Source organism: Synchiropus splendidus, chromosome 5 (assembly GCF_027744825.2).
Source record: "Synchiropus splendidus isolate RoL2022-P1 chromosome 5, RoL_Sspl_1.0, whole genome shotgun sequence".
Lineage (NCBI taxonomy): Eukaryota > Metazoa > Chordata > Actinopteri > Syngnathiformes > Callionymidae > Synchiropus > Synchiropus splendidus.
Genome location: NC_071338.1, coordinates 24,324,881 through 24,343,214, shown reverse-complemented (window position 1 = coordinate 24,343,214; position 18,334 = coordinate 24,324,881). Strand labels below are relative to the sequence as shown.

At 42.9% G+C, this 18,334-nt stretch overlaps 1 protein-coding gene across 2 annotated transcripts in view; it reads left to right on the top strand.

The window, feature by feature from the left end:
• LOC128758741 (potassium/sodium hyperpolarization-activated cyclic nucleotide-gated channel 4-like) overlaps positions 1 to 18,334 on the top strand; it is a 108,420-nt gene that overhangs the window by 18,376 nt on the left and 71,710 nt on the right. For both annotated transcript variants that reach the window (XR_008414544.1, XM_053865025.1), the window contains exon 2: positions 11,759 to 12,182. Coding sequence is in view for 1 of the 2 variants with exons in the window: in XM_053865025.1 (XP_053721000.1) it covers positions 11,759 to 12,182 (424 nt within the window). In the remaining variant the exon portion in view is untranslated. The remainder of the gene's footprint in view (positions 1 to 11,758; positions 12,183 to 18,334) is intronic.

The window sequence follows — 18,334 nt, the reverse complement described above, 5'->3', positions numbered from 1 at the left end:
CTAATGCAAAGTTCAGTTTTCAAAAATGACATTTTTCATTGTGATACAGCTTTTATTGTTTAATACTGTACAATAAGTTGCAAGCATCAACTCCATTCACTTCACTTCTACACAATCACAGAACATTTTTGTACCAATGACGTCAATCATTCGTACATACTCTAAAGAAAAGAGCAGCCATTTTTTCTGCCTGTTTGATCTATCTGTGGCGCAAGACTGAGTGGAGATGAGACCTGAGATTTGAGGGAGTCCTTTGAGGGCCTTTGAGGAGACTGTGGTCTTTGTCTCAACGTGGGTGTTGTGGTCTTGACTAAAAGACTACCATGCCATATATTATTATATTATAGTATTGCACCTTTCTAGTTGATGCAACATATTTTGCTACAACACAGCAAGTGTGTTGAAATCCTCTTAGGTAGTTGGACAGTTGGGGGTTATCAGTAAATACAGTACTGAAACCACTTCACTTTATATTTGGGCATTGGCCTCCATGGATGTGTGAGTGAGGAGTAACTCACTGAGTGAAGTGAACTTTCCGCATGTGTTGCAACTTGGTTGTGTGCAATTCACCAAGTCTGAGTCAGGTGATAAGTGTGAATGACAAGCTGTTCCCATCACTAGGATAAATAATTCTGAGTCTTCATTCCTGAGTGGACAGGAGGTTGAAGCTCAGCGATTTGTTACGTGAGTCACAAAGACTCAGATGCATGGGATCCAGTTCAGCCATGAGTCCTGGTAGAAGCTCTCCACTGTGAAATCATACATTCGCAGCTCAAATGTGTCTATAGCATCGAGTGTACCTAATTACAGCTGGCTTTAACCACAAGAATAGATTTGACATTGCCTTTTCCTCGCCTCATAAATTTAGAGGTTGATCAAAAGTCTCCCTCTGTGGCTTCTTTATAACCTGCCGTTTTATGCTTCAATCTCATTAATGTGCCCCTGGCTCCAGCCGTAGGTAAGGTTTGCCGCTTTCTCTTGACTTTGTGTCAGCGTTCCTCTCTGCAGGTGTTTTGGCAAATCCTTGTGTTTTTGTTTCCTCAGCCCAAGGTTGGAGAGATTTGCTACCACTGGTGATGAAATCTTCTTAGGCGAGGTTTGATAAAACATCATGGCTCGCCTAAATATAGCCACCTGCAACTGCACAGCCCCAGTGTCAGAGATGTGCTTTCAGTGTGCCTGCTGGCTGTGCTTAGCAAAGACAGCGTCGTCGTGACAGTTCATTGGAGCGGGTGACAACAAAAATAGGATTAACCCTTTTAACCTGATTTTTTTTGTCTCTTTAGAGGCACTAAAATCTTGCGGCGTTAGCCAACTGGCATGGTTTTAAACCAGCATTTCATTTCAAGACAGTGCTTTTGTTGTTTTCGGATGTTTTTGTCCTGCAAAGTGTGACAGGCTTTGTCATAGATTTCCTTCCCTGTAGCTGTGCGGTGTGCAAGATGAAATAAGGTTTTGTTCTGACAAGAGCCTTCCATGCTCAATTTCTCTTCCTGGAAACAGCGATGAACGTAATGAGGTTCTTTAAATACAGTAAAATTGAAATTGAATAGCCTATGTAAACACTGCCAAGACGTGTCTGGTTTTAATGTGCCTCTTACTACGTGATGAATTTGTTTGGAGCTCTGCTACTATTAACTTCATCTATTAACATTATTCCATCTTACCTTAAAACACTAGTGCAATAACTGACAGGTTCACTTCCGCATTCTGCTGCTGCCGTCTTGTACTCCATCTTTTCTTGCAGGTTATCAAAAGGTGAGCAACTAGATGTGCACAGTTAAGATGCGTAAAGTGTTGAAGAAATATGTTGTTGTGCTTGTAATATTGTTGAGTAAACAAAACCACATCTTTATATATTTATGATATTTTCATTATATTGTTCAGTGGTGTCTACCTCTTTGAACTGGTGTTTCTTCTTTTTCGTTCGGCATCTCCCTTCAGGGGTCACCACAGCAGATCATCTTCCTCCATCTCACCCTGTCCTCTGCTTCCTCTTCTCTCAAACCTACAATCCTCATGTCCTCCTTCACCACCTCCATCAATCTCCTCTTTGGCCTTCCTCTCCACCTTCTGCCTGGCAGTTCCAACCTCAACATCTTCCTACCAATGTACTGGCTCTCTCTCCTCTGTACATGTCCAAACCATCTCCATCTAGCCTCCCTGACTTTGTCTCCTAAACACCTGACATATGCTGTCCCTCTGATCTACTGCTCCCTGATCCTATCCATCCTGCTCACTCCCAGAGAGAAGCTCAGCATCTTCATCTCTGCTACCTCCAGCTCTGCCTCCTGTCTTTTCCTCACTGTTTCCAAACCATACAACATTGCTGACCTCACCACCCTTTTTGACACTTTCCCTTTCATGTTGCCGACACTTATCTCCAATTATTTCATATTTTGAGTATGCCGATTTTGCAGAGAGTTTATTAGTTGTCCCCCTTTAATGGTTTATGTTTTGTCAGTTCTTTTTAGTTAATGGTCGAGTACTAGTAAGTTGTTATTTATGTAATAAGTATTTATTTATGAGGACGCCTCCCGGGCGCCACTCTTTGAAGGTGTTCCAGTAACGGCCAGTTTGGACGAGGGGTCGACCCCGGACAAGGTAGATAGTTATCTCTCGGGACACTCCAGTCAGAACTGGCAGACGTTTCCTGTTGGAGGTGCTGCCACCGCAACCTGGCGAGAGAGAAGTGTGCGAGGATGGATGGATATTTCCTTATTCATTTGAAAAAAAAAAAAGACACATTCTGTCAACAGTGTCTTCATTCATGATGTGGGCTGTTTATGGCCAGTTGTTTACAATCATGCAGTTAATATTTAACATAAATGTGTGCTGTAATTATTGTAACTATGGACAACAAATCGGTTGTGATTCATCACGCTCACACACACGAGATTTTGACCTCTTTAATCTGACTCTTTTTTTTTTTTTCCCCAGCGGAAACAATTAAGATGTCAAGAAAGCTATTAAATGCCTCGTTCTCATTTTTAAAAATTAATGCCATACATTTTAAATGACTCTGCTGAATATTGCATCAGGTGTAATTTACCAAGAGGAGCCTTTTCAAGTGCAGTATTTGAAATTAGCAGAAAACACCAGTGAGTGATTTCCACTTGTTGCTTGTTAATGTTTAGAGTGGAGCACTTGAGGACGCAGTTGGGCTTGAAATTAATATACACGGCCACTTAACAAGAGTCCTCTCACACGACTCTGACCTAAAGCACTCGTGCCATGAACTGACAAGCGTGTCATTTTGCTGACCTGTGACCTCACGCGTTAATGCCATTAATCATTGTCCAGTAGAAAAATGGAGAAACCCTGAATTTATTTCATGTCTAAATACACAAGGAGGCTCCCTATTGAGCACTAGCCCAATCTCTGAAACTAACTTGTCTGAAACTTTGAGTGCTGTTTTGGAGCTAAATATAGCGTTTCATAACCTGGCCCGAAACCATCAAGTGTACTCAACATATAGTGCGTCACAGAAGTCGTCCTCGCTGTGTGTTTAAAAGCACTGGGTTAGTCATTGTTGCTTTAAGAAGCTGCACAAGCACATTTCGTTGTGCTGTTTTTTTTTTAACTGTGGATCATAGAGGTGAATCAGATTGTGATGACTTTAGTTTGACCCCGCTAACTGCACTTGACACAAGACCGTGGATGTGCAAAAGACTGTAATGTCAATGTATCATTACTGGTGCACAACTTGGTAAACTTACTCGGTTTTAAAAGGTGTCCTGTGCTGTTTGTTCCTGAGTAAACATGGAGAAATTATGTCATTCTTTTGACAAGACACAAAAGAGTAGCCTGTAAATTCCTCACCCTAACTCTTCCTTGAATTTAAGTCAAGAATCTTGATCAACAAATTAGAACGCTTTGTTGAGAGTGACCCAAATTTTATCGGGAACGTGGAAGGTAATTATCGTGTTGTCTGCTGTTGACTAAGAAAACACATTATGATCATCATTTCTGAACCAGATCTTTGATGCTACACAGATCTGAGGTGAGGGATTTGGAGTGCAAGAGCCGATAAACATAACAAATATATTCATTTCAATGTCAACGTGCTGGTACTCTTGCAGAATTGGGACAATGGCTGCTCTGCTGCTGCTCCCATTCAGTCAACTTGCTGCTGAATGAAAGGTAGACACTGTTGAGTGTCATCTGCCACTCGTACCAGGAGTGACGGATGATCTGCCGTAACATCATACAATCCCCATGAAGCAACAACCTTTTTTTTGTGTCTGCTTAATTTCAATATGTGCTTCATTGGAAGATATCGTCTCGGCATATGTAGCTCCCACGATCCCCCTCAGCTGCTGACAGGGTGAGGGGGAAGAGAGAGGCTTATCGTGTAGTTGGATGCACTCTGAGGGTGACAACATGTTGATGGCATCCCAGGTCACTCCGCAGGAGAGCAGAATGTGATGCCGCTGAGTCCCTTTGACAGTCAAATGTCAGGTCTTCCTTTGCCAGTGATCTCTGAGGGCGAGGTTCCTGATCATGTTCTTTCTCTCATTATTAATGGTTTGTTTATCAAACACGATTGGGAGAAATTGAGAAAAATATTTAAAAAAAACTTTTAAAAACATCAAATTGAAGGATGATGGACCTCTCATTGGGTTTGCTGTACACTTGTCCTGGTGTAGTGTGTTACTCTCCATCAAATCCACGCAGGACTGCTTTGCTGAGTCGGCAAATTCAGAAAACTTAATGTTGTCTCTGTCCAATCGACCAAAGGTGAAGATACAGTTCTACAGTTTAATTGCTGAATAATACCTATTGGTATGAATCATTGCAACCAAAGTGAAATGGTAAGCTGTACACAGCAGTTTTGACCAAGTTCAGGAAAGGACAAGATGGAAAGGGACATGTGCAACACATGGTTCGGACAGACAAAAGGAGAGACAGGCTGCATGTTGAACACAGAATGGAGGTACACACCTGCACAAATTATGTTGTGTCTCTTATAGCTTGGTAGTCGAGACCACCTAACCCAAAACCAAGTCCAGTGCATACAGAGTCCATGTCCAAACCAAGACTGAGGAGACTCCGAGGAGAGACCAAGACTACTGAGGTGGACAAGAGGCTAAACAGTTCAGTAAAATAGTTTGTTCCAATTGCATCGTTTTTGTAGTGTGAAATAAATGCGTGTGTCTACTGGACCATTAGACCGAAGCTTCTTCATTCTGTTTGGTCTCAATTGAACTTAGTAATGCCCCCTCTTTCTGTCTTGGTCTCTCCAGGGTCAAGGCACCTCAATGTCTTGGACTAGGTCTCTGTAGTCTCTGGTTTAGGACCTGACACAGTCTCAGTTTGGGTGGTCTCGACTGAAACACAAGTCTTTTTGACTGCAAAACACCTGTGAACATAACACATAATAGGTTCAACGTTGAGGATGGCTAGCAATAAACCCCCTTTTTTGTGGTCTCTTGTAGGCACTCGAAGCCAAATCCTTTGCCAAAATATGTTCAATCACTCTCATATATTTCTCTGTTTTCATCAATTCAATGTCCTGCAGCTTGTACCTCCTACTATAAACCTGGTAATGTTTTGTGACGTAGCCAGTGGGGGGTGTACTTTGTTCTACATATATACTGTACCCTGCAGCAAATATTAGCTTCATCGAAGGAGCAGCATAAACATCATGGCCACCTGACTCGTCCTGTTTAGAGCCCATTTTAGTGGCTAAACCAGGGAGCCACGTTGGGATTTTTCCAGTGCACAGTGTTAGGTACCTCTATAACTTCAACTGTTCTCGTCCTTGGACGCCATTATCTTTTGAATGCAGGAGTGAGGGCTACCCTTTTACCCATTCTCTGCTACAAACTACAAGCACAAATCTTATGAAAAGGTTGATGCTTATCTTGGGAGATTACATTCACACCCACTGACCAAAGTGCAAAATTATCTGGAGGCTGCATGTTGTTTCAGCGTATAAATCAAAACAGTGTCAATACTACTGTCCACTGCCTTTTGTTGTCATGATGAACTGAATAACAAGCCTGATGGGAATTTTCATCAGGATAGCTTTATAACACTGTACATGACTCATCTCTCACTCAAGATGCCCACTGAGCTATGGGACTGTTCAATGCTTTTGCGTTGTCCGCCACTGTATTTATAGATCTTTTTTTTTTCTCGATGTCAGGGTCCTAGTGCATAATAAAGCATGGTAAATGGATCGGCGCTATGTTTACGCGACCTGACCTCCATTAGGAAGCAACCACAAGAGTGCAAAGGACGTCATGAGCATCTACACATCCCGATGCAGAGATACGCACAGAAAACTTTTCTCCCATGTAAACACTCAGAGGCGATGCAGGAAGATTTTGCACACTCTTGCTACAAACGTTGCACTGTCAGTCACAAATACAAGTCACATGTTACATAGTTGAACTCTCTCTTACTAACCTAAACATGTTGAATATATGTTGCTGTAATTCGTTCAATCTACTTTACGCAGTTGCTTCCAGTAGGATTCCAACAATAGTCATAGCAATCTCATCCTTGCAGTGGACCTTCTTTGAGACCCCACACAAATCTGGCACTGATTCTGATGTCTGTGATGTGCACCTATGATTTGAATAAAGATTCTGTCCCACTACTGATCTAGAAGTTTGTCCTCCAAGACTTGAGTAATCAGGTAATAAAAACAAAGAAGAAACTTGAAACCTGGAATCAAATCAGGCAACATGGAAGTGGATGGAATGATGGTGGTCTGTTCTGTCCACACAAGTCAGCTTTTTCCTCCCGTTCTGGGTTTTTGCCGGTTCAAATCACCGTTGTTCTGGCATAGACCTCAACTAAGCAAGGAGCAGAGGCTACATTATTACTTAACTTTACCATCTATTTTGGGCTTTTCTTTGTTATGCATGTGGAAGAGCCGTGGAGCTGAAGTCACACGGATCCGTGAGCAGCATGTTTGGGTTGAGTCATCACAGCTGAGACAAATAGCAAAACAAAAGCAAGGATTTTGCAGATGTTACTGAACGGAAGCAATCATTATGAGGTCATCGTAGTAGACACTGTCAAGCTACAGAACACGCTTACATTAATCTGCGTGCCGTACACGAATCCAACGGCTATCCAGCTCTACGAGTCGAAACAGAAATAAGAAAAACAAATGTTGTTACCTTTGTTGGAATTCATTCCTTTGAAGTTTCCCCTGTTCTCTTGAGCTTTCAGGCTTACCCCGAGCAAGGCCTGTCTAAATATAACTACACTTGACAACAAGCTGGAACAGTGGATTCCCTTTTACTTTGAAGAATTCCAATTATTGTCACTGTTTCCTCAATTTATGTGGGTCTGTGTGTGCAAAGGGGAAGAAAGTGTGCGAGTGGGAGTAATGTAAGTTCACCTTCTCACTGCAGAACAAGTCAAAATCTTTGTACATTACTCTGCTATATTTCAATACGACTTAATTGTGTGTCAGATGCACACGGCACAGTGAAAGTCTGTAAAATAATTACGTGTCTTACAGACTCTTTTTGCTATTTTCAAGGACTCTGACTCTCGATCCTCTCTTCGTTCCTGTTTCCCAAGGCATCATTGAATGTACTTCATTTCAGAGCCTGATGCGTCGGCATTAAAGCGTCAACATAGTCACTTGATGATGCGTAGAGCAAATATTTGTGGCGCCATCGTGATGAATTTTACTAAGATTTGTTGAGTGAATCAGATGACTTTCTCAAAAAATATTTGGACGATTTATTGAAGACGACACCTGTTATTGCTATTTCAGTTTGTTGTCCTTTAAAGATCAAGGTCAAGTTTATTTATATTCGGAACTTCTCTTCAGTTGCTATTGATAACCCCTTACATGGCTCACCGTGACTGAAACGCAGTATTTGAGGGGCTTTAAATAGTAGTTGACTCATTGTCAAGTGTTAGAACCAAAGGTGCACAATCCCATCCTAACCAAACCCCAACCTCCGTCATATCCTAGCGCTGCCCACAGCAAAAACATGCTTCAATGGCAATCCTTATGTGTCAACATGACATACTGTAGGTCACAAAAGTCCACTTTCTCTACTTCAATGTTGTGCCATGGGAGTGAGGATGGGTTGGAGGAGTCTCGTTCAGATTTGCTGAGAGAGTAATAAATTACTCACTCATAATAATACATTTGGTGTCTCTGAGCTATTTTAATTCATGGATCTGTTCTTCTGAGCAACTTATTAACTGTAGTCACATTGCACATTGCCTCCCTGCGCCTTGTGGCCAAGCAGATCTTTGTGAGAGATGCAATGTGGTCACCTAGCCATACGAACCCACCTCCTCTTATTTTGAAAGAGTGGAACCACCACCTTACCCTGCCACACATAAGCGAAGACTTGGTATGGTCCTCTCTGACTTCATCTTCTATTGTCTTCAATGTGGTGTTCGGGCTGCTGTAAATGCTAGACGACACGTTCACCCTTTATCACAGGGCACTTTTGGTGCCTCATCCTCAATGTGTACAGCCTCGCAAGTTCTCCTGATATGTCACACACATTACCATGACAGTCATACCTCACATCTTTTTCACTCCTACTCAAACCCTCTGAGATTCCAACTGCAGTGGTTGAAGCTATTTCAGGTCATATGCCATACCTTGCGACTGCCTTCAGGCCTGATGGGAGGTATGTTATGCAACACTTCTGTCTTGAGACAAGGCCAGCTCAAAAGTATACATTTTCTGGGTGAAAAGATTACAGCCTATGGTGTACTGCAATTATATATAATTATCACTTGCTTTGTATATAGAAACCAAAGGCGGGACATTTTGTCAATGGCAACAGTAAATATCGGAGCTGTAGTTGTATCAACGTCAGGCTAAAACAAAAGTGCTGAGGCAGAAGGCAAGTTTCCCTTGTACATTAGTGAAGTTAGCACCTCTGACCCAGAGCCAGGGAAATCCATAACTTCTATGTTTGGAGCTGCCAGTGAAACAAGATGTTTTGGTCGCCCTGTTGTCACCTAGTGATGGAGAAGTGCTTCAGATAAATGAATGAGCTCATCTTCACAATGGATTGCTCCTTATAAAAAAAGCCCCTTAAAGTAAAACTATCATTTTTTCTGGTTCTGTTTGATGTGACATCTCCCAATTTCCAGGCCCTTCTCTCAAAACTGATTGTGTCCTGGGATGGAATTTTATGACCCTATAAAGGTGGGTGGGATCTAAACTCGCAGCGAGCTGCACACAGATCATCCTGTAATGTGATCAAGGAAGTATCTGTCCAGCATGTATCATCCTTTACACAAAGAGTCAATCTGGATTCAATTACCAGGCCATCAGTTGCTGCCGTTCGTATCCAAATCTGATGATGGGGTCACAGGACAGTTCATAATTATTGGTTAACCCTCATTGACCTTTTTGAAAATGGATTTACTGTCTAAATATAATTATGTTTAATGTTATGGTTACTGGCACGGAGCAGTCAGGCTTAAACTGGGTTCAATCCAATGCTGAATGTGCGGGAACAAAAAAGGGATTTCTTTTTTTGTTTTGTACATGTACAGTAGTCGCTGCTTGTGCTCATCCAGCCTCCTAATGCCAAGTGTTACAGTATGTCATTCAATAGCTCATCATTTGCAGCTTCAACACACTCAAACCTCATAAGTTATGCAATACCTATCCTTGTCATCCTCCTTGATGAATGGACACCATCTTGTGCTACCTTGTTGTGTGTTCTCACAAGAGAAGAAAGATATCACCCGGGAATCATGGCAGTCATCATCCCTGTTGGTTTTGCCCAATTTGATTCTCTTTCTTTGGGTCCACCCACAGCTAATTGTGTGGAGCTAGATCTCTAGATTCGAGCGAACGTGTTTTGGTTGTTATACACTCAAGATTTGCTTTAATAAAAATGGCGCAAAAAAACTTTTTAGACTATGACTTGACGCTGTTGTGTGCTGTTTCTACCGTGTTGCGCCATTTTTATTAATTTAGGATTTTTGCCTTCCTGAAACGTCTTGTGAATGGTGGAGAGGTTCAGCCAATGAGAGCAGAGGACTTCAAGTGGCAGCTGAGTGATTGGCTGACTTTGGTGTCAGTCTTGTGTACACATGGAGTTGTGCGCGAAGAGCAGACTGAAGTTGAGCGCGAGCACATGATACTGAGCGAGCGGCAGTGATGTTGCATGCGCGGGCGTATGTGATGTTGAGCGAGCAGCCCGAGGTTGAGTGCGCGCGTATGACACTTCGAGCGAGGCAGCCCAAGGTTGAGCGTGCATGTATGCGACGTTCAGCGAGCAACGGGATGGTTGTGAGTGCAGAAAACATGTCTTGAGTGTACAACAACCAAAACACGTTCGCTCAAGTCGGTGGCAGAGATCTAGCTCCATATAATTGCAGGTAGCGTGCCGACTTGAAAGGCAGAGGTTGGGGTTAAGCCATGCGGTGGTGCCCCTTTTGCTCTTTATAATCTTTTATTTTCACGGTCCATGGAGCGCAGAGTCACGAAAGGTGTTGTATGTACCAAGTCACATCTATTTTTCAGTAGTCAGTTGAGCTCCGTATGGTCCACCCCTTTGTATGTTCTAGTCCGTCATTTTGCACCATCACGAGAGGAGAAACATTTTACTCCATTGAAATACCAATGTGTCAACATGGGATGGAGGTCTGACTTCAACGTCAACATAGAATGCAAAAGTCCACTTGCAAATAGTTGCTCTTTGACACCTTGTGAGTGAGAATGCGTTTGACCATGCTATCTTCCTGTCACAGGCCAGACACCATCTTTGTCTTCCTTTGTGTCTCCTGGCTACAGCACTGCCGACTTGTAGAAAGGAAACTGTGTTTGACGTGACAGAGATGAAGACAGTGAGGTTGTCCCTGGGAGTGACTAGGATGACACGACTAACTCATGCTTGGGAGGTGAGATGGTTTCAGTACATGTAGAGGAGAGAGTCTGGGACCAAGAATGTTGGAGGTGATGAACAGGAACACAACCAATGAGGGTGATGGATGTAGTGAAGGATGACATGAGGACTATAGGTGTGACCAGCGATGATGACCAAGTTAGGTTGAGGTGGAGGAGGCTTTCTTGCTGCAGCATCATCTGAAATGAAGACAGGCAAGATCCCTGGGTTTTGCATTTTCATTTGTCTTCAGTTCTCTCTCTCTACATATGATTTGTGTTGGCGCTGTATTGCAGATGTCTGGCAGAGGTTTGCACCCTGGGAGTGCTATTCTAGTTATCCTTATTTCACCTCCTCTATTATTAAACGAGTCCACTCATCTACCAATGCATCATCTCACCTTTTTTCACCTCAACACTTTTCTATAATGTAACAGAGTGTGAATCGTTTTTTCTTTCAGCAGCTTGAACTTGATAAGTATCTAACAAAAAACACTCCTCTTTCATATTCCCTTGTGAAGACGTGATCATTTGACATTATGTAAGTAGTTGAAAGAAAAGTGATGAAAGAGTTGACTTCATTGTGACGACCAACTTCAAGCCAGGTTTCCACTTGTTTTAGTCCAACTGATAACTATGTCTTGGGGTTTCTCAAATTATTGTTTCATGGTGTTTAAATTATGCAGTGCTGTGAATGTGTTTACTTTTAAAAGGAGGCAGGATAAATCCACCCTGACACTTGAGAATACTGAAGAATTAATAAAGTGGATATCAGTGTCATGCTGTTTTACTTAGCTTTTCACTTCAGCTTGGTGTTTTGGTGGCAAACAAAATATCCGATTTGTTGACATGGAAACCGAAGGCATGCAAACTTCAGATGATGCTTATGTGTTTCTTTGTGTTTTGTCCAACCAGGTTTTACTGGGACTTGACTATGCTGCTGCTGATGGTGGGCAACCTCATCATCATCCCTGTAGGTATCACGTTCTTTAAGGATGAACACACGCCACCATGGATCGTGTTCAACGTGGTCTCCGACACCTTCTTCCTCATGGACCTAGTGCTCAACTTCAGGACGGGTATTGTCAAGGAGGACAACACTGAGATCATCCTGGACCCGCAACAAATAAAGATCAAATACCTGCGGAGCTGGTTTGTGGTGGACTTCATCTCCTCAATTCCAGTGGACTACATCTTCCTCATCGTGGAGACGCGCATTGACTCAGATTTCTACAAAACGGCTCGTGCTTTGCGGATTGTTCGCTTTACCAAGATCCTCAGTCTGCTGCGACTCTTGAGGCTTTCTCGACTCATCCGCTACATCCATCAATGGGAAGAGGTGAGGAGACACACGTCATTGATCTTATCGGGAATTCACAATGTGAACCACTCCAAACACATTGATTCACCCAACACTGTGGTTCCCAAACCTTTTTCTCTGGGCTCCCCTCTGGTAGGTTTGGCCCCCTACATGGTACCAAATACGTTTTGTATGTGCACACACACATATTACAGATTGCGATTTTCATGAATGGAATAAAATTCTGGTCTCGCTCTTTTTTTTTAAAGAAAAATCAATTCAGAAAATGGAGCATTTTTTGACCTACTGTACCAGAAGAAACGTCAGATACGTTGTGGACAGATAAACCTGGGGAGTTAACAATTCCTGACAGATTCTTCAGACCAGAGTTGTTAAAACTGTCTTTCTGTGTCGGATAAATCATGATCAATAGATGGAACGCCTTACATGGATGTATTTCACAAACATTTTTTTGATCGCTTGACAATTCAAACAAACATTTCCCCTCCTGTTTGTTGTTTGCACATGACCTTGACTGTGTTCCCTCGGTTTGTGGTTGTTAGTTAATCGATTCCCATCACCGGTGCCGTGTTCTCTCCACAGCCAATCGGTCCACCACTCGCTCACACCTGGACCCAACCTTCTTCTTCTCATTTGCCCACTTTACAGCGTGCTGAAGCTTTTTAAATAGTTTTGTCATGATGCTGGATGAATGGACCCAAGTGCAGAAAGTGTTGGTCGACAGAAGGCACGGGACACAGGAGTAGTTTACAAGATTTAGTTGATTTAATAAACAATAAATTCACAGACAAGTAACGATAACTAAGGACGCCGGGACCAAAACGCGGACTGGGAACAACATGCAGGGACTCTGAAAAAACAAGAGAGGCGAATTAGAATTACAAGCCTAAAACTGTGAGAACAGAGAACACACTTGGAGTTAAGCTCACGAGGTGGCAATAAACTGAAAGCGTTCGGCGGTGGGAAGATATACACACACACGCACACGGGGAGTAAACTTGTCGGCGATATAACTAAAAAGTGAGACTTTAAATAACAGCTCACACGTGGACTGAATGGAGTCAGGGAGAAAACGAAAGTAGAGCGAGGAAGAACGCAGAACTAAGGATGTGGCTGAATAGGATTTCAAGCGCGCAGGGAGAATCTGGAAAAGGTCAGGGAGGAAAGCGCGAACACGGAAGTCTTGAAAAAGTTTACCTTAATGGAACGAGAAGCAGCCATCTGGCAAACGGAGCTGGCGTCGGAGGGAATCTATCCACAGAAGGACTGACGAGGAGATGAGCGCCATCTGCGTTGTCTGTAAAGCTGGAGAGGAGACAGGAAACGGAAAACAAGAACACCCGGGAGTAACGAAATAAAAGCACAAGACAGTACACGAAAGAAATACAACAATGGATGGAAAGGACTATAGTGCGGACATGACAAGTTTGCTCCCTCTATGAATCGTTGTTCCACAATATCAGGGTTCTTGGGTGATTGTCTCCCAGCGCCTTATGGAAAGATTTTTTATTTTTTTTTCCAGAGGGAGTTCTTATAGCTGAAGGCCCTACCTCCCTAGAGACTTCCACTGCTTGAATCTAATTATAATCTAAATGGTTTGGCCTCCCCAGAGAGTTTGCTGGCTTTTCCTTCGGGAAGAAAATACAGAGTAATGCTACTGGAGAAGGAGCGCGGCACTGTAGATGTGACTTCTCATAGACCAGACACTGGTAGGTTGATGAAGTGGGGTTGTTGATTAGCAGTTTGCTCCCTCTGCCAATCCTGCCAAGATACTGGAGACCACGGGGCCCAGAGAGGCCTTGCTGTAACACGCGCATGATTATAATTGCAGCAGTAATTAGAAAAGTTCCTGCTGCTCAAACAGGATGGAGCTTGTTTGGTCTCAGAGGCAAAAGGTGCCAAGTGAAGCATCTGAGACTTTTGTGTGGAGACAACTCCAGGGTACCACGCGCAAGACGATACACATGTTTGTCTTGTTAGGAATCAGCCTCAGTTTTTGGCTGCACAAATGAATAGCAATGAAAGTGGTTGTCTGTATTTTAACAGTGGACTGAGGGTCCTCTGCTCCTCACCTGACGACGCTGGGATCGACTCCAGCAGCTTGTCGGGATGAGCTGATGACAATGAATTAAAAATGACATCGGTGTGCTAATGTGGGTTCATGTCAGAATGTAAATAAAAATAGTCTCCATGAATTAAATATGGCAGATGGGGGTGGAGGGGAACAAGCACATGCCCTGAGGCGCGGCCCTGGGCGCTGTATTCCTACCGCACTAAAAGTCACTTCAGATAGATGAGTCTGCGATTATGAATGTTAGATGTTTATGTTTGAAACCTGAGCTAAAGAAGGGTCTTTTAAATATCAGTTGCTTTTCACGTCATCAGGCAAGGAAACAGTTGAGCTCGACTTGTTATGACTATTCCCTTCTCATCTTATGGCCCACCCCTAAATGACCAGTCGTGATGCAAACCAGGAGTAAAAAATGCTACTTTATTAATTAAAATGTGTATTGAGAAGAAGGTGCAGTTTGGACCTCACATGTACACAATAAAGCCGCATAGCTTGGTAAAGTTATAGCTTTTTTCATTGACAGAAATAATGTCTTAGTCTTTAGTGAGCGCTACAGAGGATCCCTGGATAGTTCATCCACACATAAAGACGCGATTGTTCCTCTGAAGTGGTGCGCGGCGGGATTTCATTGTATGGCGTCGCGTCTGCGGCAGTAAACTCATATTGTTGAACTTACTGTATATGAACTTGAGGTGGTGGTGCTGACCTGAACACTGCAATGCTCGGTCAGTTTCTTCTGTAAAGGGCTGCTTAAATGCCGCAGTGATGACGGTTGTTGAGCAGACTCTGTCTCGGCTCCATGCGCTCACATACCACGGTTTATGATCAATGTATTTTCACTATCATAGAACTTTGACTTTTTGCCTAAAAGCATCATGAAATGCCAGAGGCCTTCCAGAGACTGCAGTCTTTGTCATTCTGCAAAAGTCCTCCTGAGAATAGTTCATATTTGACACGTTTGGAGTGGAACGCGTTCACCTATGATCGTCTCTGTGCTCCCCCCTGTCTGTTTTGTCTGGTATCACTGTAATAATGACGTCTCCAAAGCTGTAATGACCGTCATTTATAGTCTTTAAACAACATCATTAAAGTGAAGAGCCTCCCCATTAGGCCACCAAATTGCCTGGACAATTGGATCGGCCTTGTGAGAGTAATGACTGCTGATCAAACCACAGTTAGAGCAGACTTTTTCAAAACTTTTTCCTTGTTGGATTTTTAACTGGAATTGTATGTGTGCTGACATAAATCATGATGAGGCCCTGTGATGTCATTTCAAAGTGATGAGCATTTCAAGTGATTCACTGGGGAGAGAAACACACTGTGCCTCTGTGCATGCCAATCGCTGTTCTTCTGAACCCAAAATAAAGGCCGGGAAATGCGGATTTAAGGCCAAGCTTCAACAGGAAAAAGGGTGGACAGAGAGCTGTCATAAGTTAAACCTCTGCAAAGATGCAACTGGAGGTGTTGACGGAGAAAATACAGGAAGAGCTTAACCCACTTGCAGCCCGAGGCAACTCCGGAGTAGACCGGCTTGAATGTTTCATACAACAGACAGTGAGTTTGAATCAAAGAGAAATATTTGAATCATTAGAGAACTCACAGCGTGGGTGTTTAGAAACAACGCCACAGAGGGGAGACCATGCCACTCACACTGCCAGCTGCCATTTGCATGTTTTATGTCTGCGTGTTGAATACTTGTTAAGCAAAGAGAGTAAAAGGCCAGCTTTGCCTCAGCGCCCAAAAACTCCAGATGCAACCTCACAGAAATGTCACCTGTCACAGCACAGTGACTTGTCACCCAGATCGCAGCACCCGAATGGCTCTTTGACTTTTTTCATTGACAGTTGCAACTCACAAAGTCCACTGTGTGTCTTGATGGCATTTTCAGATTTCGATAAGGTCTTTAAACTGCCCTTAAACTCAGGATGACTTCTTCAGATGGAAGTTTTGCAACAGTTATCCCTGGGGGGTGCCTCAGTAGTATGGCAGACAGAGTCCTATATGACAGACCATCAAGTCTCCGTATGACCCGTGTCTCGGTCCGCTTTGCTTGAGTGGACTATGTGCCGTTTGTTACATCAACACCTTCTCACTCCTAAGGTAAAACAGATCGACCATCGCCAAGTGGACTTTTGAGCCCCTGGGTGATTCACAAGTCAGCCATCTTTGTTGCATATTTTGTCAAATGTTTCCCCTTCTGCGTCATCTCCTGATGCTGTTGGCAGCGCTTCCACCGAGTGTGCAACGTGTTAAAACAGGATGAGGTGAGGATTAAACTGTGCTGTCCAATTATACAATACACGTTGATGTCATTGGTAGTGCCGCTGGTCATGAGTTTGAGTCACAATGCCGTAAATGTGGCATCATGTTCGTCATTGGCGTAGTCACATACGTCACCATGTATTGGGGGCAGGATTCTTCAGGCACCTCACGATGGGATTACGATCCAGGGGTTACGATTTGCTTTTAAAATGATTATCAGTTCGTTTCACATTTCCTTATGTGACCACTCACCGCCTGATGTTTTCAAAAACAGTATTAATGAGAAACAATGTCGTGAAATATTTCGATGATGTTTTATTGAACTAATGGAAATGTGTTAGCTGGGAAGTTGCCTCTGCATTGTAAAGAAAAAAGGCAGCCATATCCTTTACTTGAATGCTCCAATCTGTGTCCTTATTCACATATTTATGAATGAAATGTAAAAATCTTGCTTTTCTGCCGAATAACATGTTGAAGCATGTCGAGAAACAGTGCTGAGTGAAATCGTGTTTAGATGGGACGCCATAACTTGGCTCCAGTGTATGCAGTAGTGCCCAAAAGCCCTGGTCCTCCACTACTTCACATAGGCGCAAATCCTAGGCAATAAATGCGACGACAGCCTTCGAGGCCCTTCTTGTGAAGGATGGAAGCTTTGTAATGGCCTGTGCTGTGGTTGGTGTGTGTGTCAGCCTTAAAATTTGACAAATAACACAATGAAATGAAATGAACAAAAATAAATCAACAGAAAATTTATATTAGCAGTCCTGCTGTTATCCCACCGTAGATCATATGAGGTGTCTGAAGACGTATTGCCACCACTGTATGTATAAACTGTTATGTGAAGGCTGACTTGTGTGTCAACAGTGGTCACTCGAGTCCACCTGACCACCCTCAGTATGTGATGCCTTAGGAGTCTTGATGCTGTGGAATGGTCTTTACCATGGTAACTCCTTTGGGTGGAGAGGTTAGTTCATCTTGAGGTCTTCACTGATGAAGGTTTGCATTGTTCTTGTGAAGATAGAGCTGAGCCAGAAGACAAGACTGTCTTCGTAGAAAAAGATGGAAATGAGTTCCACGCAGTGCCTGAACTCTTCCTGGGGTATTGGACGTGGGGAAAGGCCATCTGGGAGATACTCAAAATAGAGTGGCTGCTCATTCCCGTGGATGATTGATAGCTGAGGTTCTAGCAACACAAGAGTACCAAAATTATCATCTGCTGCATCTGCTCCAGCTTTTATTTAGCATTTCAGAAGATTGTAAAAGGGAATGCGAATTGTGCTCTCAGGTGTGGGACGGATTGGAATCCACCTTTAGGCAACTCTCGTTTTGGCCAGACCCTTGGACCATTCGTACCTTCTCCCTCCCTGCATCGCTTGGATTTCCTCTGGACCTCCTGCTTTACAAAATCATTCAAAATCATGCGAGGTTAACCGATGACTCTCAGCAGGTGTGAGTGGTTGTCTTGACTGTGAAGGCTATAAGCTACTGAAAATAACTGAACCACAATCCTTATCAGAGAGTCAATTATGATATGAAATGATTTCATTGACATTATTAGAATGTGCCATAAACATTCTTTGTTACCAACCTTTGAAATAATTATACATTTACTGTATATTCACTATATTTATGCTTTTATTTTTAAAATACAGCCACCATTTTAAACTTTTTTTTTTGTGTTGTCGGCTCTCTTACATTTGCATGGCCAGGATTTGTATATGATAAATTCTTTCAAAGGGCACATTCTGAGTGACTGATTTAAAAATAGTCTTCCACAGAATAATTTGTTTTGTTTTGGTTTATTGTTTAAGTCTTAATCTCTCCTCGGTGCAGAGTC